The 25,889-nt window shown below is 35.1% G+C and overlaps 2 protein-coding genes across 2 annotated transcripts; one reads left to right on the top strand and one right to left on the bottom strand.

Annotated features, from left to right (window-relative positions):
• Window positions 1-554: 554 nt before the first annotated feature.
• On the bottom strand, window positions 555-2,970 carry LOC145619588 (uncharacterized). Its single transcript, XM_081674303.1, has 3 exons — window positions 2,379-2,970; window positions 2,097-2,155; window positions 555-1,129 (listed from the first exon to the last, which is right to left on the bottom strand). Exons 1-3 carry the CDS (start codon window positions 2,467-2,469, stop codon window positions 902-904), a joined length of 378 nt encoding a protein of 125 aa, XP_081530429.1. The 5' UTR covers window positions 2,470-2,970; the 3' UTR covers window positions 555-901.
• A 14,650-nt stretch (window positions 2,971-17,620) lies between these two features.
• LOC145619582 (transcription repressor OFP1-like) lies at window positions 17,621-19,074 on the top strand. Its single transcript, XM_081674298.1, has one exon. It carries the CDS (start codon window positions 17,813-17,815, stop codon window positions 18,887-18,889), a length of 1,077 nt encoding a protein of 358 aa, XP_081530424.1. The 5' UTR covers window positions 17,621-17,812; the 3' UTR covers window positions 18,890-19,074.
• The last annotated feature ends 6,815 nt before the right edge of the window (window positions 19,075-25,889 follow it).

The raw sequence follows: 25,889 nt of genomic DNA, 5'->3' as shown, positions 1-25,889 counted from the left end.
ACTTAGCTTAATACTTAATTATTATGAAAGTATTTATTTATTGATTGTGTTAGCGCATAAATATGTGCTGGAATTTGAGTATACATGAGATATACCGGACAATGTTGACAGACCATCAGTCATCTATTTAAGAAATAAGGAAAATGGTATGCACTACTCTTAAGCAGTGGAAACACAAAGCATTAGACCAACTAAATATATAAATATAAATCAAATTATAAATATATAATACCTCCGATCCGTTTCATATTATTTGCAATGATTAGACATTTTTCTCTCTACTTTATGTCAAATCGTTGCAAATAATATGTGACGGAGGTAGTACTATGTACGAAGTATGATTCTAATGTCTAGTCCTTAGGTCCAAAAAATAATGTGAAGTATTGTTACCAAATCCTAACGAAAGCCTCACTCAGTTCAATATTATTGTCTATATAAACGCCTTTGTGACCTTTAGTGGTCGAATCCAGTGACACTTTAACTTCGAGATGAACTTGAGGCATCCAGAACATTGCATAATATAAGCTATTACAACACTAAAATGCATGGTCATCTTTTGATTTTCAAAGTATAAACAAGCTTGTATAAGGTGGTAGAAATATTATACCAAGTATTTAGTATTTACAATCAATAGACCTATTTGCTACTTTATTTACAATAACAACAACTAATAATGGCGAGTAAGGCGAACTTATTAGGTAATCAATCACCATGTATAACCAATAATGAAGTAGACGGGATTTCGACGGTGTCACATGTTGTTCATGTTCTAAGTAATTAGCGAGAAACAGGCCTAAAGGAAGCATGCAATGATGCAAGAAAAGGAGGTGTACTGTGGTATAAATGGATGATTAGGAAGCCAAGATGTGATATTAGTATGAAGATTGAGTATTTATTTTGTTTAAGGGGTGTACAACCTGTTACCACATTTACACTTCCATGCTTCAGGGTAATATTCAGCAGTAACGGGTGTCCCTGGAGGCACCGGAACGTGAACTGGTCTACATGGTCTGCACTTGCCACACTTGGATGCGCAGCGCGGTGGGGATGACCCTATCCCTCTTAGAATCCTCCTTGCTACATTATTGCTTTCATCTTTGCTGCTTGTTGCACCATTATTTATAATCTTCTGCATTTTTCATATTGTTTTAGATATTGTTATAATAACTTTGTTAGTCTTTCAGCTATGAATAACGCCTTGACCTAAAAGTAGAAATATTAAACATTTAATAACACGAGAAAAATAGGCTACATCCTACATGCCTACACGTACAAGTGTACAACATGAGTACATGACATACATGTCACGTGGATCAATGAGACGGCATTGCAACCAACAATATAGGCCAAGAAATGGGAGAGACTATATATGCAGAGGAATCAGGGGTTCCATAACACATGTGCACCGACGATTGAAGCGCGGCAAGAGGAAATTACGAGACTAGTCTTAAACAAAAGACAAGAGAGACTAATAGTAATAAGCAACATTTTATAGTAATGTCAGATAAAATTCTGGTTGGAAATTGATAGTTTCCAAACACAAGTACTGGATATAGCCAAGACAAGTTCACGGGAGTGCATGTTTAGCTTAGCCTCTACTTTTTTCTTGACTACAATCATAACATGTAAAGCTCCGCTATATACGCTGCCATATAATATAATATAATATTTAAGGACGAGCTAAATAAAAATGTGATCTATAATTTAGGATAAAATCTAACACGGACTACAAGTGATGTTTGAAAATTAGAATAACCGTAACGTAACAGGACTCAAATAAATGCATCAGTTAGCCTAATTATCTCAGCCTAAAAAATGAAAAGTGGGGTGAGGGGTGAGTAGTGAGTAGTACAATAATAGATGATGGCCTGGGTATTATAATTGAAACCTGAAATGGGGGTGACAGAGAGAATCTCGTCAGGATAATGACACTAGTCAGAATCACCACCATATCCTTTCACTTAATTATAATTTACTAAAAGATTATTTAGGAATTAACTTAATTATATTGTTTCAAATTAATTAGGAGTAACATATAATTATAGTTCTCTAACATGCACAAAAAGTGTAAGCTTTAGGAGGTAAATTATGTTTACCTGAACTTGCTGCAACTCATGATTTCTACAGTTGAGCATGTACAGCTTCATATCCCTAGCTGATTAACAAGCACATCAAGTAAATCAATTCATTAATCATCATAGATGTTAATAGAAATAATTATTCTAGCAAAAGATTATTAAATTAGGTGATCATAAGATGATATGAATTTGAATTGGCAAGCCAAATAAGTGAAACAATAAATAAAAAAATTATAATCAAACAAATCATCTAAGGATTACATGAAATAGGTGAATTAAGTTACCTAAGTAGTAACTTACAAGTGGAGGGGGAGGTCAAGAGTGCGAAGATGGAGACCGCGAATAGTAAGAGAATAGAAACACGGTGGTAACACCCAGGATCTCTCATCATACTCTTAAGCCTGCGCGCTAATTAGTCCTAGAGACTATGTATATATTCCCCTTAGCTTAAAAAATCTTTGATAAATCGCGGTATCCTTAGCTAATAACGCAGTACTCTCAATAACACACACATATGATGAAAAATATGTGTGTGTCAATATATAATGTATACGCTCAGGGCAGGGAAGAATAATAGTTGAGGTTGGTGGTGGCAATAAATGAGTGATAGTATGAAGAAAGCAAAGGAATAGAGAGAAATAGTGGAATTGGAGGCAATGATAAAAAGGGGAAACAGCAGCAAATGAAATGAATAAAAAAGGATAGTTATTGATTGGGGTAATATATTGAAATAGTGCTACTACAAGTAGAGTAGAGTGGGACTGTAGGAGTAGGAATGGGAGTGTTGGAGGTAGACTTATCAAATAGAGTAGGATGTTAGATGTGTATAGTAGTCGGATCCTCTGATTTACCAACTTTGGTGCTCTATTATGCAGCTTTTTCTACACTCTGTATGTTGTCTTACTACATTCCCTAGCTAGCCCACTTTGGTGGTTTTACAATATTAGTTTATTATTTGGTTTAAGGAAAATAATTGTATGTAATTTGATGGGAAAGAGTTTTGAATTGTTTTATGTGTCGGGTACAAGTATGAATATGTATATGGTTCCGTATTAAAGGGATTAAGCTATATATGAGCCTTCATTTTATAACCGGATATCAGACTTAATGGTTCAATTGAGTTTTATTGGTGACATGATCTTAGTTAAAACTTTGGATCACCCTAGAGTTATACATTAATGATTGATTATGAATCTTATCTTTTCCATTGTAGAAGATTATTTACTTTAGCTTTGTTATAATGAACCTTGATGTAATGTGTCAATTTATTCTTTTAATAATTATTGTTCTTCATATTACTTTTGCTTATGTCATTAAAATTGTGTTTTTTCGCAAAATACTCATATAAGAGTTGAAATCGTTGATAATACTGAAAGAAAATTGATGAAGACTAACGTAGAGTAGAATATGAACGGTGGTTGGCTTATGAAAGCAAAAACTACTTATTTGAATGCTTTGTTTGCTGTCCACAATAGGCAAAGTTCAATTCATGGACTTCGAAATTTCAACTTAAATTTGAGTAGTTTGGTCCATTATGTGTCCTACTGCTAGTATGCTGTATGCTTACCCTTTAAAAAATTTCAAGCATTAGGGTATGACATGGCTGACAAAATATTGGGTATACACGGGTGATTGGTTAAAAAAAATCTCGGGGTTATAAGTGTTAGTCATTCTATTAAATACAGTAGAAGGTAACACGATCATCAAATTCATTAGAGACGTACTTGAACATATGACATATATACCGATTAACTGATATATGCATTAGCATCCGACAATTAGTGTGTGAACATTAAATTGTACGAAGTGAACTTTATCAGCCAAATTCGTAATATGCAATTCATGTAATTTTCTGTTGGATGACTCAAGTGGTTTTGACTTTTGAAATGTGATTTGGTTTGTCCTTCCTATTGGGATCATAATAATGAGAATTGTGTAATAAAGTAGCGGCTTGATATGTACTGTAGTTGATAATTGACAAAGTAAATTAAAAACTAAAAAAAGTAAAAACAAGAAATTATTTAAAAATTATGTCTTCAAATCACCACCCATGAAGTCCCCCATGCATGCTAAACAATATCATTTTCCATCTAGAGTATTGCTCAAAGGATCTTCCCCCCACCCACAAAGGTAATTTACAAATGGTCCTAAAGGGGGACAAAAAAGCATTGAAAATCTAATGTGTACTATGATGTAAGATTGCTCAATATACTACACCGTAATCAAATTAACGAGTATGAATCTAAACTAAACTAGTACTCGCTCCCTCGATCTGTCTCTATATATAGTTTTTATTTGACTTTTCACGATCTCTAATACATGTATTAAAACTTCTATATGAAAACTATATTTAGGAATGAATAGATTATAATTAAAAACAATACGATGTGTCCATTGGGTGGAAGTTAGAGACAAGGTTACATATGCTAACAATGACAATGGCCGGATATAACTTTGTAATATTACGCCGTAAAATTACGTTTTTAAAAGATAATAAAAAATAATACTAAAAATTATGTGAAAAGTTAATAGTGTTGTTAAAATGTTGTCCGTACACCTTATATTATTCAATGTATTTATTTGTAATTAGATTTCCAAAGAATTTAAGTAAACGTATAGTAAGCAATAGTTAGGTTGGTGGGTAGCAAGGAAGCAAAAAAGGTCCCAAGAAGAAGATCTAAGATGGTAAGACCAGACACATACATTTGTATTTAAGGGCAAAGTGCAATTAATAAACAACCTGATCTTAGTTTGGATTCATTCGTTTGCCTTTTGTGGCTTTAGGCATCATCAAAGGCGCTTCTTTTTCAACTCGTAAGCGTGTGATTTTCCGATTGAGACGTCGATTTCGACGTATCATCACCCCCTCTTTCCTTCGTCACCGTCGTCGTCGTCCTTCCTCTTATACCAAGAGCCCCTACACAGATCATACTTGTCCCCGTGCACAATTCATTCAACATCAATGCATGTTAATCAAATAGCTAATTATACGACTCGTCCCGTAATTTTCTTCACACATGAGTGGATATGGACGTTACAATTTATTAATGCAAGTTGAATAACAAAAACAATTATAATTAATTAATAAAGGGACGTTATTAAGTTCAAAATAATATGATGTGAATATGTGATGGATAGAAAAAGGTTAAAGACACTATTCTTTAAGATAAGTGTGAAGAACATTTGGTGACCTTTTTCTTAAAAAAAAATAAAAAATTGATGACCTTTTCCTTAGCATTTGAAGAAATATGTATTAAAAATACAAAAAGAATTTGAAGAAATAGAAAATCTAGGTATGACATACAAAGTTTATACTTGTATTATTTAATCGTAACACTAGTTAATATTAATATATATTTTTTTTCGTACTTTCACTGTGTAGATAATCTTGATATAGAGAGAGAGTTTTTGTAGTGATCTAGTAAGAACTCTTCAAAAGAGATGACTTGCATTATTCTTAAATGTGATCTAATCAAATGATTACGACTAGTTTGATATATAATTCGAATATTAGCATTTGTACATTTTTGTTGATTGAATTTAATTTGTACCATTTTTTTTTAATTGAATTTCGAGTATTAGCAACTGTACATTTCCACCAATTAATAAAATTTATGGTATATATACTGAATACAAAACGTTGTACGCAAAAGAAAGAAAAGAATGCAAAGAAAACCTAAAAACCAAATTTGGAGGATGAAAAAAGAAGGGGTGCTACTGTGCTAGTCTATCCTTACTTTGATTTACGACAACGCAACACAATGCATTAACAAGTTGTGAAATCAATGTCAATCTTTCGAATTTATATGGTTATAAAAGTAGTTACATTATTTGATTTTCATGAATATATATAATACATCCGTTACTGGTGGTTGAAGGTAAGACTTGCTCTCTCTAAAGCCTAAACTACTATGTTATGGATAAAGAAAAATACTACCTCTGGTTCAAATTAGTCGCAACTTTGGAATATTTTATATCTCACAAATAATATTCCAAAGTTGCGAGTAATTTGGACCAGAGATAGTATAAGTGTTGTCCGGTCATGATCTAGGCTGATCCTAAAATGATACTCCAATAAAAGAAAGTATAGATGAAAATTGATAGTTAGGCCCACATTATAAAGAATGGCCCACACATTACACTCAAAAATGGACTAAGAGTTTGGCTGTTTTTACTAACACGGGCTTACATTACAATGCATGTGCAAATCAGCCTTACTTCTCTGTTCTTGACTTCACTACCCTACAAAAACTGTCAAATCCTGCATAATTTTACTCTCCCTTTCTTTCTAATTTACTAGTGCAACTCACAATTTTATTGTCAATTTCCTTTTGTTTTCTGTGCGATGGTAGAAATGTCAACCGTTTTAATTTTAGCTAATCTTGGTTTATTCCTCTTAATGTTCTCTACCCTTTTATCAAATACTGAAATAGATAATTTCAGGAAACCTATCCTTAGTTTAAGAAATCGTCAATGGACTTGACCTTAATTATGGTGTTATTTTACTCTCTATAGGTAATCATACTTTCGCATAATAATTTGGAAACTTTTTTTTTTCTAGCATAATAATGTTGGAAACATCATAGTCCCTAATAGGGCTAATGACAACAATAATAATGTCGAAAAGGGGGGCTTGTTTTCCACAAATCACTAAAATTTTACAATAATTCGTCCAGCTCAGCTTGTTTTTATTACTCCCTTTCGTTTGAGAATGATGTTCTTGTTTCGTAAATCGATGCAAGTTTTATTCATCTTTGACTGCAAATATCTTTAATATCACACTAGCAAAAATTATAAAAGTTAGATATTAATAATCTACTCACCAAGACGAATCAAAATGGATCTCACATAACTATATTTATTCTTATATGAGCCTAATGAGTTTTCCAATTACTCTACCCCGCTTCTTCTCTTTCTTTCACTATTCTCACCTAGGTCCCCGGCTTTGGTTGCTTGGCCGGGGTAGAAGTGGTAGTAATTGCGAATGAGCAAGTAGGGGGCGGCAACTAGCTTTAAATTCAAGGAATTCAAAGAAACTGTTTAACAAAACCTTGAATTTAAAGAAACCTTCCTTATCGAAGGAGGCAGGAAAGGAACGTTTCCCCCCAAAACCCCCTCGGGGGGATGTTTACGAGGAATCATTAAGTTGATTTACAAAATGTCTTAAGATTAGGATTTTGTAAATTAACTAGCGATTGATGCTTCAATTTTGAGTGCGGAGAATTCCTTGGAAGATCTTCAACAACAACAATCTGCGATTAGAGAGAAGTTTTCTAACTGGCTTTCAGTAATTAAACATTCTAATCATTCTGCAATGCCAAACCCAGAACAGAGTGTTGTGATTGATATACCCCCAACTACACCTGCGCCCAATTTGAATAAAACTAATGAAACTGATGATAAATTGAATGGAAATGAATGTGGAGAAGGACCTGCCTGACTCCATTTGTTTTGAAAATGAAAAGGGTAGCCATTAGCGCTAGATCTGCGGGTTTCTCTTTTCTCAAAACCCAACCTCAGAAAAACAGTGGGCTCCCCTTCTTTGTGTCCTTTGATTGAGTCCTTTTAAAAGACCCAACTGATCCCCCGCGTGTCTAACTACTTCATATATAGCATCCACAAACAAGGCACTCGAAAATCCGAATTCGAGGTTGGGGCGAATTCGGTTTTCTTCAGGTGCCGTTCTTGTGTTTTTTCTTGCCGATTTTTTCCGTTTTTGTGTGTTAGTTATAACGGACGCCTAAGAGAAATTTAGAAGATTTTTTTTTTTTTTTTTAAAAAGCCAAAAATTCCAAACAGGAACATTATTGTGGAACGGAGAGAATAACTTGTTTTTAATTGATATTTTGCTGAACATTAATTATTTTTACATTATTTGTTTTGATAGATTTACTAGTGTTTTAACTTGATCCAAACGCTAACTGCTATCAAATAGAGTTCAATGAGAACACTTGCTAAATTCAGCAAAAAAAAATATAAGCAAAGTCAGCAAAATTCGATGGCCCAAGTATACAACATGCTTAAAAGTTTTATTTTTAGAAGCCCAACTGCAGCAAAGGTAACCCAAAAGGAGTTAAAGAGGCCCAGAAGTTCCAGCTGATTCTTTGCCTGTTCTACTTTAAGTTATCATAGTCCACAATCCACATTCATTCGAGATTAATTCAAGTACGAAGTATATCATAGACCACACCACAATGTTTTTTTTTTTTCTCACCCAATTCACCCTTTGAGCTAATCCGGATTCGAAGATCAGTTATAGGTGCTTAGGTTTCATTTCCCTTCCAATTATTGTTGCGGAGGATTGAACAGGGGTCCTCTCTACCAAATGCAGTCCCAATCACCACTGTACCAACAATCAATTGGTACCACAATGCCTATTTCCTCTCTTACATCTAATGTACCACTAAAAAAGATTTTCGAAACAAACCATATAACTACTATATCAAACACATTTTCGGGACTTTACATATAGGATTGCTATGGTTCTAAATCAAATTTTAGGACTCTGGAAATCACCCACCATATCCACTTCAATATTGGAGAAATTTTCCAAAATTGGTCAATTGTCGATCATAAACCGTCAATTATCTGAACAATTTTCAATAATTTTAGGATCTTAAAAAAAAATTATTTGGTGCTTCTCATAGACACCGGAAGGCCATTTGAATGGTTGAAACTATTCACCTCTTAACTCTTAATTTAACCAATTGTGTACACGATATTATGTAATTGACTAGAGACCTTATTTGGTTCCAAACACTATTATATGAGTTCAAATGCATCCCTTACTGTTACAGGCCATTACATGAATTATCAACACTTGGACTTGAAATATATAAAATGAATTTAAGTTTATGTATTATAGCCTTCAAATTTAGCATTGGGAGAATATTTTCGGACTCGACAAATTAAAGTTAGGCATCAAGGTGCTTCCTAAGGTCCCCAAAGGCCCTTAGGAGACCTACTTGGTGGCCGAAACCATCAAACGCATGCTTAAGTTCACCCCTTTTAATCATGTCTTTAAGATGCATTGACATTGGCCTTGTCTCGCACAAATGCTAATACCGGTAAAAATATAATGATTGTGAAAGGGAAATGAGAGTTTCAAAAGAGGTTGGAGTGTGAAGATTGTTGCTAGTTTTTCGTTTTTCTGACTCCAAAAGTTAAGAACTTAATGTACTATTCTTTCTTTCATTCCATTATAATGTACTAATTAAGTTGATGTAAGCATTACAATTTCACAATTTAAATTAGTTATTAAAACATAGTATTATAGATGAGCCGATGTAATTACAAATATTCTGAATCGCTAATTTATAAACTTTTTTTTCAATAAATAACCGTACATAATAAATAATCAATTGTCTATACGTGTGTATTGTGACACCATGTCATTGTCAAGTTAAACATTCACATTGCAAAATTAATGAAAGATACTTGTACCTACTTCATATAGAAACTCATAATCGATAATTATATAGTTTTATTTCATATGTATCTCTCTCAAAGTCCATTTGCAAATTTTGCCATGCCTTGTTTCGTAACTGTTTATGCTAAATTTCGTCAAATAGGATTTGATGTGGGATACGGGCTACGGATCAACTAAATTAAAATAAGAAATGTTGGATGCGGAAAGTAAATGACGGAAAGATAAAGAAAGAGAGGGGAGACACGATATGGTGACGCGGAAAACCCCAATGAAGGTGGGTAAAAACCGCAGGTGGCAATGAGGCCACCAATCCACTATAATACGGGCATATAGCCAATGATTACAAGTACAAGATGTATTTGATGTGTACAAAGTACGACGTAGATAAATATAAATATACGAAACACATTGCTTTAATAGCGTAGCAAAAGGGTAACTGACATATTTGTAGAAGCTAGCTTGTATTGCAGTTGTGCTTTGAGGATTTAAATATAGTAGCTTTGCTATACTTTTGGTGGTGGAAGGTCTAGGTGGCATACTTGCTGTGAGGAAAGCAACGGGTTGTCATGGGGAGGCTTAAGCTTATTATACATTGTGGATTATCATGTGGCAGAAGGTTAATAACTTGTTTTATTCATCATAATGGCCACGGTTGATCTGTGGCATTGTGAGGAAGGCTAAGGATGACTCAAGTAGAAGTATTTGAGGTTAATCGTAGATAAGTGGGGCAAATTATGGAGAAATGGGATTGCATAGTGGAAGTATTGTACGTGGAAATAGAGTGGGTTTAATGAGAGTAAGGCTTCTCTATTTATAAGGCATTTGAAAGGTGGTTGGAGGATAGTAGGGGTGAACTCCTTGAAAGTAGGAGGTGACGGTTGACATCTTTACTTGGTCTTCCGACGAACTTGGACTTCATTAGGAAGTACATACATCGTAACAACCTTGAGTACTCATTCTTATTGACCTATTATTTCTCCTTGACTTTAGGGACCACTACTAACTATCTTGACATGGTCTTGTATATCTTGGTCTTGAATGTCAACGTCAGTCAACAGTTGTACAAAATGTCCCATAACAATAGCCCCCATTTTCTTAGTTGGAGCACGGCGAAACTAGGAAAATTATACTAACTTTAATTTTGACTCCGTCTTCATTTCAATATTAGTATCATTGCCTTTGTGTCTTGACTCTTGGTGCCTTCAGCGTTGGTCTTTTTAGAGGTCATAATTTGTTCATATGTAAGCTTAAGTTGCTGCCATATCAATGTCAATGACGTCATTGGACGTTGTTCGTCGAGTCGAAAGCTAGTGTCAACTTTGGAAGCAAGTGTCGCCGATGACGGACGAAAGATGGTCGTCGACGGACAGAAGCATATGTCGTCGACGAATGAAAGATCTTCGTTGACGGACAGAAGGCGGTCGTCGACGGACGGAAGGCGGTCGTCGACGGACGGAAGGAGGTCGTCGACGGACGGAAGCCGATGTCGTCGACGGACGGAGGCCAATATCGTCGACGGACGAAAGCTGATCGTCGACGGACACGTCGACAAACAGAATTTGATGTCATCGACGTCGGAAGGACTTTGTCGATGTTGAACGTTGGTTGTGATAATGGTCACGACGTTAGTCGAAGATTGTCAACAAATAATGAACTGGCGACAAGGCCAAAATAGGTGAGTCGGGTGCTAAGACCATTGAAGAAAGAGACAATGTCTGTGTACACTGGCGATAAAGCCAAATCTCGAATGTTGTTACATAGATTGAATACTTGGACAATTAGATGATAGAATTACTTTAAATATGGATAATGATTATAGAAAGACAATAAATATACTTACTTTTGATCCTGCATCAACATGTCGTTAGAGGATAATATAATAATTCATTAATATGAAAGACATTAAATTAAACCAAACCTAACTTGTTGATGATAGTGATGTTGCTTTATGGTCGCTCAATTCGAGGGTAGAGCAATTGAATCGTTGTCATTATAGCAATAACCACGATGATACGTTAGCTCTTTGTTCTGACCTATGGTGTCGAACTCGGCCCATTTAGGCGACAAAAAGTCTTTTCAACATGGTGTCTGGCGACGAGGCCACATATGTAATTTGAATGCAATCAATAAAGGATTTCTTAATGTGTTAACTCATTTTATGGCGTTAAAACCAATCGGAAAACTTTGTTGCGATGTCCGACGCTAAGTTTGTTGAATGTATTTAGTGTTCACACTTGGTGTCACAACCAAATGGTGCTTTCGTCATAATAATTTCAGGCATCAAGGCCATTAACATTTCAAACGTTTTCTTTGTACGGAGATAATATTCGATCGCTTTGTCTTGCACTTTAAAAGTTTAAAGTACAAAATATTTATCGTATGTGATAACTTTTGTAACATCGTTGAAAACAAAGACTTGTGACCAAATATAATCATTGCATGACTTTGTATCGAAGGGTAAACTCTAACGTAGTTCCAGAGCTGCCGACATTGGACATTATGTGTCTATGTTACCGATGCATGACAAAACCTATTTAAATTAGAGAACAAAAAATAAATGTGTCATAGATAAAATATTGAACACATGCAAATAAATAAAAGAATGTTTTTCTAAAATGATTTTTTATCGACACTAACGATACTCTACATGTTTATGACACTTTATAGACTTAAGACACTATACTTTAGGACTTTCTCGTTTTGCAGTGTTTCGTTTGTCAATATGATCAATCATTACGACCAATCCTTTCGGTGTACTTTTGAATAATAACTTTAAAAAATTTATACTATCGTTGTATGACCATCATTGCATTGTGCGCCAATACCCCTTGCGCCCTGGCGTCTGACGCTGAACACTGAGGATTAAACTGGTAGTTCAGGTACCGGGCGTTTGGCGTCTGACGCTAAGGTCTATTTTTCTCGGGATTCGTTTGCTATGATATTCTTTTGAGCGACAGTTTTCCTCATCCCTTTTGGGGATGTCAGTGTAACTGACGCCTTTGTGAGTAACCGTGTTTTGGAGCTTTGGTCATATTATTTTTTCCTTTGACTCCGTCGTTCATTGCATTCTGAAAAATATAGTATAAAGTAATGGATATTCTTTTGACGGCTTAGTTAGTGAGTTATCGTAAGCATTTGAAATATTTTGTTAAAATAATCGCTATTTCTAAGAATAGCATATATCATAGAGGAAACATAAAGAAATAGTGATAAAGAACATACAAGATGATCAAATCAAATGTGTTTAAGTGGGTTAGAGTTTACTTTCATGTCGTCATGACCCTTGATCATAATTATCTGATGTTCCGATCCTTTGTCAATGTCGCTACAACTTGCTGGTGTGACCCTTGGTTGTCATCGCCATGACATTGAGGTTCCCTATTCACACATGTCGTCGTGATCTTTATTTACGTCATCATCTTCATGGCGTCGAGGTGTATGATGTTTTCATACATAATATTGAAATCGTTAAGCTTAATCTTGGCGTCGAGTAGCCTGTTCGTCATCACTCTAAACACTAATGTCGGATTTTTGCATTAAGTCATAAATAAATTGAAAATATGAATTGTAAACGATGCGTAAAAAGATATATGACGTTGATTTATAAACCAAGATGTAACCACATGTTTCATCACAAGAATGATTGATAATCAATTAATAAAAATAAGTAAGCCAAATAACGAAAACATAAATTAACTATGTGTATTATTACGTCAACAAAGATGATAGACATAACAAGTAAAACTTTAAGGCGGTAGAATCGTGTCAATGACAATGCTAATTAGAAAATCAAAGTAATAATACGTTAATGAAGATGATCAATGGAAATAGAAATAAATACTTTAAGCTAGGCAACAAATTAAAGAGCATGATCATGACAGTATAAATGTAAAAACTAAAAGCGATAATGTGGTGTACCTCAATAGTGTCGGTGACTACAACGGTTTGTGACAAGATTGATGGAATTCGACATACATTTTAAATAATAGAAAGTTACCTTGATAAGAATTGATGTCATTTATATCGAGCCCCCGGTGTTGGATCACTCGGGAAGATTAAATCAGGTTTAGCCCCCGATGTCACATTCTAGATTGGTGAATTATCTACAAGAGCATTCTCATATATACCAACTCGTTTGTTAATTATTCATGAAATAATAACAAATAACATTATCCACCATATGTATTCGAAAAGGCGTTAAACATTCATAACTACGTTAAGAATGAACCATTATCAAAGCATCGACAGTTAATCAAAGTATAATGATCAAAGCGTCAAAAACTAAGGAATAATAATCATAATAACCAAAGCATGATGTATCGAAGCATCAGGGATCAAATAACAAAATTTAATCAAAGCATTAGATTGATAGTCAGATCATATTATCTTGCCCCCTTGTAGCAACTTCATGAAAAAATGCAAACAATATGAAATGAAGCCACAAAATATAATGATACCGTCAATTTTGTTGTTGTCGACGACAATACTCCGATGTCACAATCAATTAACGTTATAAATCTCCACCTGTAACCTTACTTTATCTAAAAATACGCTTGGTACGACATAAATTAGTCATGATAAAATATAAAAATTTAAGCGCTACATAAGCTAATGTCATGAGTTATAAATAAAAGTCAATGAAATTATTTTTAGAATCGAATAGTCTTTAGTAATAAATTTGAATTTTGCATTTAGGCAAAAGCTTACTTGCATCGTCGTTTAAAGCTACATTTGTCTTAATGCTGTCGTCACTGACTGATGATATTAGGCTGCTGACGACGTTACTAACTGGTGTCGTCGAAACTGATTGATGTTGTCATCGGAACTGACCGTCGTCGTCGGAGCTGACTGTCGTTGTCGGAACTGACCGTCGTCGTCGGAGCTGACTGTCGTCGTCGGAACTGACCGTCGTCGTCGGAGCTGGCTGATGTCGTCGTCGAAACTGGCTTTCGTCGTCGGAGCTGACTGATGTCGTCATCGACAGGTCTCATGACTGATGTCGTCATCGACACTGGCTGTCGTCGGAACTGATTGTCGTCGTCGAAATTGACTTTCGTTGTCGGAACAGGCTTCCTTTGTGGAAACTTTAATACTATTTTATTTAGCGACAACATAGCCTAAAAATAATGTTAGTTAAACAAAAAATAATATTGTGAATGACGACAAACCCTGAATTTTTGTGGCATCATGAGACCCACGACTTAAAGCAGTGTTTTCCATGGCGTCTTTCCCTTTTAGTATGGTTACATTTTTTTATGACGATATAATCTGTCATAGCACTTCTTGTCGTCGAGACCACGAACAATAGTTCTTATAAAGTCACTTTACGGGATTAGATAAATCTTGATGATGAAAATGTGTTTGAATGTGTTTGGAAAGGAACTTTTGTGGGGTTGATATTTCAATCTAGCTGTAGCCCCACTGTGGGCGCCAAATTGTTTATGCTAAATTTCGTCAAATAGGATTTGATGTGGGATACGGGCTACGGATCAACTAAATTAAAATAAGAAATGTTGGATGCGGAAAGTAAATGACGGAAAGATAAAGAAAGAGAGGGGAGACACGATATGGTGACGCGGAAAACCCCAATGAAGGTGGGTAAAAACCGCAGGTGGCAATGAGGCCACCAATCCACTATAATACGGGCATATAGCCAATGATTACAAGTACAAGATGTATTTGATGTGTACAAAGTATGACGTAGATAAATATAAATATACGAAACACATTGCTTTAATAGCGTAGCAAAAGGGTAACTGACATATTTGTAGAAGCTAGCTTGTATTGCAGTTGTGCTTTGAGGATTTAAATATAGTAGCTTTGCTATACTTTTGGTGGTGGAAGGTCTAGGTGGCATACTTGCTGTGAGGAAAGCAACGGGTTGTCATGGGGAGGCTTAAGCTTATTATACATTGTGGATTATCATGTGGCAGAAGGTTAATAACTTGTTTTATTCATCATAATGGCCACGGTTGATTTGTGGCATTGTGAGGAAGGCTAAGGATGACTCAAGTAGAAGTATTTGAGGTTAATCGTAGATAAGTGGGGCAAATTATGGAGAAATGGGATTGCATAGTGGAAGTATTGTACGTGGAAATGGAGTGGGTTTAATGAGAGTAAGGCTTCTCTATTTATAAGGCATTTGAAAGGTGGTTGGAGGATAGTAGGGGTGAACTCCTTGAAAGTAGGAGGTGACGGTTGACATCTTTACTTGGTCTTCCGACGAACTTGGACTTCATTAGGAAGTACATACATCGTAACAACCTTGAGTACTCATTCTTGTTGACCTATTATTTCTCCTTGACTTTAGGGACCACTACTAACTATCTTGACATGGTCTTGTATATCTTGGTCTTGAATGTCAACGTCAGTCAACAGTTGTACAAAATGTCTCATAACAGTAACTAATCTTTTATGTATAGTTTCCCTCTTTTTTTTTGGTTCTTCATGTTTTGTTGCATTGGAAACTCGTGCGTCAAACATCAACATCAAAGAGTCGCCCAATAAATAAAGATACTCCTACATCAACAACCAAAAAATAAAAAGAAATTAAAAGGCTATGCTTTCACAAATTTTAGTCCAAGATTGTTTCTTTGAAGATTAAATTCCTTCATTTCCTAAGGCCCACAAGAATATGCTTTGGATGCCTTTGCAAATTGCATTTTCGACAAATCAATATTGTTTGAACTAAAAATCTTCAAAAGAATTTGATGAGAATTTGCCATCAAATTCTTTTATGCTCTGATTGGAGTGTGGGGAAAGAATTAGACTTCTATAATTAAGTTCATTTCCCAAATTTCAACTTAAGTTATAGTATAATTGGTCTAGTTTTTTGTCGACAATTCATGCATCTTTATTATTTACTATACTCGTCTCATTTTGTACGTAATGTTTTATGTTTGTTATGGTAAGGCTAGCCTTTTTTTTTGGTATATTTAGGCGATTCAAGTAATTTTCTACGGATAATTAAACCTATATTCTCCTGCTCTTACAATGAAAATAACATCATTTTAATTTATTTTAAAAAAAAGAAAAATCATTTTATGATCTACTTGAATCAATAAAATTATTAAATTATACAAGTATAAAATAAAATATTTGCACATTATAGTATATCGAAGAGGATAAGGAATATGAACTATATATACTTAAGTGAAAGTTTATTTATACTCATCATGGTGTTGAAAGATATGCTAAGTGCATATATGTCCGTGAGAGCTAGATATCTATAATTAATTTCCTCTTTTAAGGGGAAAATGGACAGATTTAATGTTAAAAAATGTTGAGCACTCATCAATGAGATATGAGATGATACATCATTCAATATTACACTCAGGAAATCAGGAATGTTGTAGCCAATTTTGCATTCAAATTATACAATTACTAATTTTTTTAATTGCTGTTGGTTTTAGACAAAGAATACTCTATTTTATGTTCAAGATAAGAAGTAGCTACACTTGAAAATCATAAGGTGTAGGATAGTTGAAATATGTTAAGAATTTAACAATATACCCTTCAAATTAAATCGTTTTATACACCATTGTAAAGTTGTAAAACCACGTACAGATAGAATAGTTGATATATATGATGTTGATAGTTAAATGATAAGTACATGTTAGCTACTTAAACAATGAGATACTAACCATATACCAAAGTTAGGAATTGATTTGAGAATCATAATCAAGATTAACATCATCATTAATCATCCACTTATACACATCCAAGCACCAAATACCCAACACAAAGGGTACCACTCTATAGAACACAATCATATTAACAACATTAATCAATACAATTGTCCTTTATAATACAAGACTAACCACTAATTTACAAGAATAATCTAGAATAAACAGTATCATTCAAGCAAGTCATCCTAAGTTTAGGCGATTAGTCCCTTAATTTACAGTCTGTAGTGGGAGCATAGGATTATAGTGGGCAAAAAAAAACTAATGATTCTCCATACTTTTTATATCCTTCGTGCTGCTGGCTTTCATCATATAATAAAATCTCCATTTCCTTTTCTTCTGTTATAAGATGACTTTTTCTTTTACTAGACATACTTTTAATTTAATGCATGCTTTCTTTACCAAGCTTTATTTAGTGGACCCTTTTTTTATGTAAATTTTTTTTTTCTTCTAAGGGGTAATGTATTACTTTTATAGCATATAGTTTCATCATATATAGGCAATATATATTAGGAAACATTGTAAAGATGAAGTAAGAATTCATAATAATACAGAGGAGAAACACTAAGAAATAGTCACAAAAAAGAGTTAGAGAAGAATTTAGGAGTTATTTTTGTAAGATGGGCAAGTATAGATTTAGATTATCTGATATGATGCCGAATGCTTGGTTCTACAAGCTTAAGGACATGGGGAAGGGAAGATCAACAAAGTCGAATACTCGTGCTTCGAAAAGTATCAAGCAATCCTCTGTTACAGACACTCAAACTAGTGTAACAAGCACAAGCATCACTAAATTTCGGCACCAAAATAGCTCTTATGCATGTTATACTATCCCTGCAGGTACTGCAGAACCCCTGAACAGGTTTACTGATCCCATGTATAGTTCACCCAGGAACTATAGTCGAGTCTCGGATGCTCGTTCTACTACAAGTCCCTGCAGAAAGTCGTCTAATAATGCTCGTAGAAGAAGCAGAAGAACAACAATTTACAAGCAGAAGAATGAAAATGGTTGTACTGCTGATCAGCCTTTGTATTATTCTCTTTCGTCTAGTGAGCTTGGCTCTCCTGAAGTCGTTATTTCTGTGCCTAATGATCATGGCAGGAAAAGCGCTAGTGTTGATTTTGGGCCCGAGTTATTGATGTTTGATGAAGTAGGTTCTTGGAGCTCATCGTCGTTGCGATCATCATGCAGCTGCTGCTGCAGGATTAGTTCCTCTACTGCAGATATCATCATCGACTTGAATCATCAAGCTCATGAAGAATCATCCTTCAGTAGAAAGTTTCAGAAGTTGAACGAGTTTGATGCAGCATCAGAGCTTGAGCTGCGCCCTATATTGACAAAACCTCAAGATGAACCAAACTTTGACATGATTGACATCAGAGAATTAAGCACTGTCATCAGGAAATCTGCAGGAAAAGAGAAGCCTGTCACTGATAAAAACAGTAAGTATGTCAAAGAGGTAAAATCGCGAAGGTCAAGTCTGTCAGATAGCTTTGCTATTGTTAAGTCGTCGTTAGACCCTCAAAGAGATTTCAAGGAGTCTATGATGGAGATGATCCAAGAAAACAACATAAGAGAGTTTAAAGATTTAGAAGACCTTTTAGCCTGTTATCTTTCATTGAACTGTAAAGAGTATCATCCTGTTATTGTTAAGGCTTTCGAGCATATCTGGCTCAAAATATTCTGCTCTTCATAATAAGGCCTATCTATTAAAAAATTGTCCTAGTTGTAATCCTTTAGTTTTTGAAAGATTCTCATGTACATAATGCTAAATAATCAAAACTGTAAATTTCTGTTTAAGGGTCTCAGCATCTTTAAGCCTTTCCTACATAATTTATCGCTGTATTCTACTGTTTCAGAAAGAATTTTTTACATGACCAATCAGACGACATTCACTCGTACATAAGTCAATCCAACATAGATTCAGAGCATACATGATTCTCTACTTAATGAAAGAACAAATACTAGTGATGATCTTATTGTCTTATATTTGACAAAGAATACTAAAAGGTCATGCTCTTGTCTTTTATGAATGACTTTTGTTCTTGCTTGTATACTCAGTCTAAAATAGTGATGTCTATCTTCGCTTCATTAATCTGTTAGCATAATGATATATCCTTTGAACTAAAGGTAGCTTAGCCACAATAATTATATGAATACCTTTACTTTTAATTCTTAATAAAATAAGTTACAAGATCATTTTTTATGTCTATCATGTTTATAAAACTATACTACTAACTAATTGAAGATTTACTATATAACAGTTGCACTCTATGTCAGTGGCGCAACCGTCTCACAATACCGAGAATATATAGGGATAATAAGTGCAAAGATTGTTTCATTTCAACTCACTTAGCTTCTATGATTGGAATAAAAGGGCAATTTCGAGCTAAATAAATACACTTAAGAACTTTCCTTTATCAAATGAATATGAATCAGAAACTTTTAGGATATTCAGAGAAGTTGTAGATGCACAACAGGTATGCAGGCCATATATGCTGCTAAAGCTTGAGTTATGCCAATGGGCCAACAGCCCAACAGACAGCGTAAAGTAATAATTTGGAATTGCATTTGCTTTGGGCCTAGTAATATATCATGAAAACTTTGCAGGAAATTATAATTAATAGAACTCATTTCTCAATCAGGAAACTAAATCACTTAACAAACTATAATACTAGTTATGCACCCTAATCGTTTGAGTTGCAAGCTTGCTCTACTCTATTTTGTTCCGTTGAAATTTGCTCTGCCCTGTTCTTGTTTGCTTTGCATTGTAGTGTTTGGAAACCATGCTCTGCTTTGCTCTGATCTGTCTTGCTCTGTCCTGCTCTTCTTTGGCATAAACTCAAAAGAACAGAATAGAGCTATCAAAAGTTGATCTGACCCGTAATACCGACTCAAACCCGATTATCAACCGACCCATCCGAATCCGAAAAAATGTCACCCAAAACTGACCTGAAACCAACCCTAGATCTGAGTTGACCCGAGTATGTGAGACCTGAAACCGAACATCAACTGACCTAGAGATGACCCGACCCGAATGTAACACGTAAATTATTGACCTCAACCGAACCCGACTTGAAACGAAATTGACCCAAACTCGTAAAACCCGTCAAAACCCGAATTTAACCTGACCTGAATTCAACCCGATCCATTCCTAACCCGACCCGAATTTAACCCAACTTGTTACAAACTCAACCCGAAATCAACCCGACTTGTTATTATTGACCAGACCCAAATTTAACCCGACATGTTATTGACCCGACCTGAATTTTACCAGACCTATTACTAACCCGACCCAAAAATTCAATCCGATCTGTTACTAACCCGACTCGAAATCAACACAACTTTTTATTGACCCGACATAAATTCAACCCAAATTGTTCCTGACCCGATTTCAAATCACCTTAAATGCAATTTAGACCACCTTATTATTGTTGATCAAAGCATTTTGTCTAGGGAGACCAAGTCGGTCAAGGCCAGCAAAAGAAAGGAGCATCATCCTCAAATTTAAAAGTTAAATATGGTATATATTTGTTGTATGGTCAAAGGAGATAATTATCTTCCTAAATTATAGACTATAGTTCCCTAGTATATTGTCATATATATTATAGTCAAAGGAAATAATTAGCTTGATAAAAATGATAATTATCTATTTATAGTTAGTTGAACCTGAATATGACTTGACTTAGAAATGACCCGACCTGATTGTAACCTGCAAATTATTGACTTGAACATAACCCGACTTGAATCCGAGAATGACCCTACTTGCAAATGACCCAACCTGATTATAACTCGCAAATTATTGACTTGAACCGAACCCGACTTGAACCCGAGAATGATCCGACTTGAAAATGACCCAACCTGATTATAACCCGCAAATTATTGACTTGAACCAAACCCGACTCAAACACGAGAATGACCCGACATGATTATAACCCGCAAATTATTGACTTGAACTGAACTCGACTCGAACTCGAGAATTACCCTAACCCGTTTTAACTCGTGAAATCCCGAATTAAACCCGACCTATTGTTCACCCGACCCAAATATAACTCGACCTGTTATTAACCCGACCTAAACCCGATAAGAAGTATGACCCGACTAAAGCATGACTCAACCCAAACCCAACTCACATAGGTTATGGACTTAATCCGAAGTGACCCGACCCACTCTTACCGACCAAAACCCGACCCGTTTACCCGAATTGACAGCTCTATCGGAAACCACCAAATTTCTAAAAAAGCGTGGATATTAGTCTTCAATTTTGGAATTTTTTGACTTTTTTTCACCCGAAAATAAAAATTGCGAAATGTTTACCATGGTCCCTAATACCCTCAGGGAGTCCAATTGGCTAGGTGGAACCATCCAATTTGCCTTTAAACGACCAATTTACCGGTTTACAACTTGCACTGATTTCATTAACTCAAGCATACCACGAAAATTTATGACAACATATAATGATCATAAATGGTTCCAAACGGCATTATATGACCCCGAGATGTATCCCCTAAAATATTAAGACTTTTCTACACTGGGCCCCGAAACCTCCAAAATTTTTTAAAAAATGTGGATATTAGCCTTAAATTTTGGAATTTTTTGACTTTTTTCGCCCAGAAATAAAAATTGCCGAAATATTTACCATGGTCCCTAAGGCCCTTCGGGAGTCCAATTGGGTGTGTGGAACCATCCAATCTGCTGTTAAACGGCCAACTTACAGGTTTTACAATTTACACCGATTTCATAAAATCAAGCCTACCACGAACATTTATGACAACAAATAATGATCATATATGGTTCCAAACGGCTTTATATGACCCTGGGATGTATCCCCTAGAATTTAAAGACTTTTCGACGCCGGGCCCCAAATCCTCCATAATTTCTCAAAAAGCGTGGATTAGCCTTCAATTTTTAATTTTTGACTTTTTTTTGCCCAAAAATAAAAATTGAAGAAATGTTTACCATGATCCCTAATACCGTCTGGGAGTCCCATTAGGTAGGTGGAACCATTCAATTTGCCTTTAAACGGCCAATTTACCGGTTTACAACTTACACCTATTTCATTAATTCAAGCCAACCACGAACATTTATGACAACAAATAATGATCATATATGGTTCCAAACGACATTATATGACCCCGGGATGTATCTCCTAGAATTTCAAGACTTTTCGAACCGGGCCCCAAAACCTCCAAATTTTTTCAAAAAACGTGGATTTTAGCCTTCAATTTTGGAAATTTTTTGACTTTTTTTTGCCCGTAAATGAAAATTGCCGAAATGTTTACCATGGTCCCTAATACATTCTGGGAGTCCACTTGGGTGTGTGGAATCATCCAATTTGCTGTTAAATGACCAATTTACCAGTTTACAACTTACATCGATTTCATTAATTCAAGCCTACCACGAACATTTATGACAACAAATGATGAACATATATGGTTCCAAACGACATTATATGACCCCGAGATGTATCCCCTATAATTTCAAGACTTTTCGACACCAAGCCCAGAAACCTCCAACATTTCTCAAAAAGCGTGGATATTAGTCTTCAATTTAGGAATTTTTAAACATTTTTTCGTCCGAAAATAAAATTGCAGAAATATTTACCATGGACCCTAATATTTTTCGGAAGTCCAATTGGGTTGATGGAACCATCTAAATTGCCTTTAAACGGCCGGTTTACCAGTTTTCAATTTGCATGGATTTCATTAACTCAAGCATAGTACTAACATTTATGACAACATATAATGATTATATATGGTTCCAAACGGAATTATATGACCCCGAGATGTATCTCCTAAAATATCAAGACTTTTCTACATTGGGCCCCGAAACCTCCAAAAAATTTCAATTAACGTGGATTTTAGCCTTTATCTTTGAGATTTTTTTGACTTTTTTTTTTCTCCCGGAAATAAAAATTGCCAAAATGTTTGGTCCCTAATAAATTCCGGGAGTCCAATTGGGTTTGTGGAATCATCCAAATTGCTGTTAAACGGCCAATTTACCGATTTACAACTTGCACCGATTTCATTAATTCAAGCCTACCACGAACATTTATGACTACAAATAATGATCATATATGGCTCCAAAGGCATTATATGACCCCAAGATGTATCTCTTATAATATCAAGACTCTACACTGGGCCCCGAAACCTCCAAAATGTTTCAAAAAACATGGATATTAGCCTTTAATTTTGGAATTTTTTGACTTTTTTTTCGCTTGGAAATAAAAATTGCCGAAATGTTTACCATGTTCCCTAATACATTCCGGGAGTCCAATTAGGAGTGTGGAACCATCCAATTTGCTGCTAAACGACCAATTTACCGGTTTACAACTTGCACCGATTTCATTAATTCAAGCCTACCACGAACATTTATGACAACAAATTATGATCATATATGGTTCCAAACGACATTATATCACCCCGAGATGTATATCCTAGAATTTCAAGACTTTTCGACACCGGACCCCAAAACCTTCAAAAATTTTACAAAAATGTGAATACTAGCCTTCAATTTTGGAGTTTTTTTACTTTTTTTTGCCCAAAAATAAAAATTGACGAAATGTTTACCATGGTCCCTATTACCCTCTGAGAATCATTTTAGGTGTGTGGAACCATCCAATTTGCTGTTAAACGACCAATTTACAAGTTTACAACTTACACCGATTTCATTAATTCAAGCCTACCACGAAAATTTATGACAACAAATAATGATCATATATGGTTCCAAACGGCATTATATGACCCCCGAGATATATCCCCTAGAATTTCAAGACTTTTCGATACCGGGCCTGAATACTCCTAAATTTCTCAAAAGGCGTGGATTTGCTTTCAATATTGTAATTTTTTATTTTTTTGGAAACAAAAATTGACGAAATGTATAGCATGATCCCTAATACCGTCTGGGAGTCCCATTGGGTGGATGGAACCATCCAATTTTCCTTTAAACGACCAATTTACAGGTTTACAACTTGCACCAGATTCATTAACTCAAGCCTACCACTAACATTTATGACAACAAATAATGATCATATATGGTTCAAAACGGCATTATATGAGCCCGAGATCTATCCCCTAGAATTTCAAGACTTTTCGACACCAGGCCCCGAAACTTCCAAAATTTCTCAAAAAACGTGGATATTAGTCTTCAATTTTGGAATTTTTGTACTTTTTTTCGCCCGAAAATAATAATTGTAGAAATGTTTACTATGGTCCATAATATCTTTTGGGAGTCCAATTGGGTTGGTGGAACCATTCAATTTGCCTTTAAACGACCAATTTACCGGTTTACAACTTGCACGATTTTCATTAACTCAAGCATACTACGAACATTTATGACAACATATAATGATCATATATGGTTCCAAACGGCATTATATGACCTCCAAAATTTTTCAAAAAACGTGGATATTAGCCTTAAATTTTGGAATTATTTGACTTCTTTCGCTTGGAATAAATAAAAATTGCCGAAATATTTACCATGGTCCCTAATATATTCCGGGAGTCCAATTGGGTGTATGGAACCATCCAATTTGATGTTAAACGACCAATTTTATCGGTTTACAACTTGTACCAATTTCATTAATTCAAGCCTACCAAGAACATTTATGGCAACAAATAATGATCATATATGGTTCCAAACGACATTATATGACCCCGAGATATTTTCCATAGAATTTCAAGACTCTTCGACACCGGAGCCCAAAACCTTCAAAATTTTTCAAAAAACGTGAATATTAGCCTTCAATTTTGGAACTTTTTGACTTTTTTTCACCCGGAAATAAAAATTGCCGAAATGTTTACCATTGTCCTTAATATCCTCCGAGAGTCCAATTGGGCGTGTGGAACCATCCAATTTGTTGTTAAACGATCAATTTACAGGTTTACAACTTACACCGATTTCATTAATCAAGCCTACCACGGACATTTATGACAACAAATAATGATCATATATGGTTCCAAACGGCATTACATGACCCCGAGATGTATCACCTAGAATTTCAAGACTTTTCGACACTGTGCCCCGAATCCTCCAAAATTTATCAAAAAGCGTGGATTAGCCTTCAATTTTTTAATTTTTGACTTTTTTTCGCCCGAAAATAAAAGTTGAAAAAATATTTACCATGATCCCTAATATCGTTCGGGAGTCCCATTGGGTGGGTGGAACCATCCAATTTGCCATTAAATGACCAATTTACCGGTTTACATCTTGAATTGCACCAGATTCATTAACTCAAGCCTACCACTAACATTTATAACAACAAAGAATGATCATATATGGTTCCAAACGACATTATATAAGTCCGAGATCTATCTTCTAGAATTTCAAGACTTTTCGACACCAAGCCCCGAAAACCTCCAAAGTTTCTCAAAAAGCGTGGATATTAGCCTTTAATTTTGGAATTTTTGTACTTTTTTTCGCCCGAAATAATAATTACAGAAATGTTTACTATGGTCCTTAATATCTTTCGGGGGTCTAATTGGGTTGGTGGGACCATCCAATTTGCCTTTAAACGGCCAATTTACCGGTTTACAACTTGCATGGATTTCATTAACTCAAGCATACTACGAACATTTATGGCAAAATATAATGATCATATTTGGTTCCAAACCGCATTATATGACCTCGAGATGTACCCCCTAAAATATCAAGACTTTTTTACACTGGGCTTGACAGGGTAAAGTCGTATCCCCAAA

This window comes from Chenopodium album, chromosome 3, assembly GCF_948465745.1.
Source record: "Chenopodium album chromosome 3, dcCheAlbu1.1, whole genome shotgun sequence".
Taxonomy (NCBI): domain Eukaryota; kingdom Viridiplantae; phylum Streptophyta; class Magnoliopsida; order Caryophyllales; family Amaranthaceae; genus Chenopodium; species Chenopodium album.
This window is presented reverse-complemented; position numbering and strand designations above follow the sequence as displayed.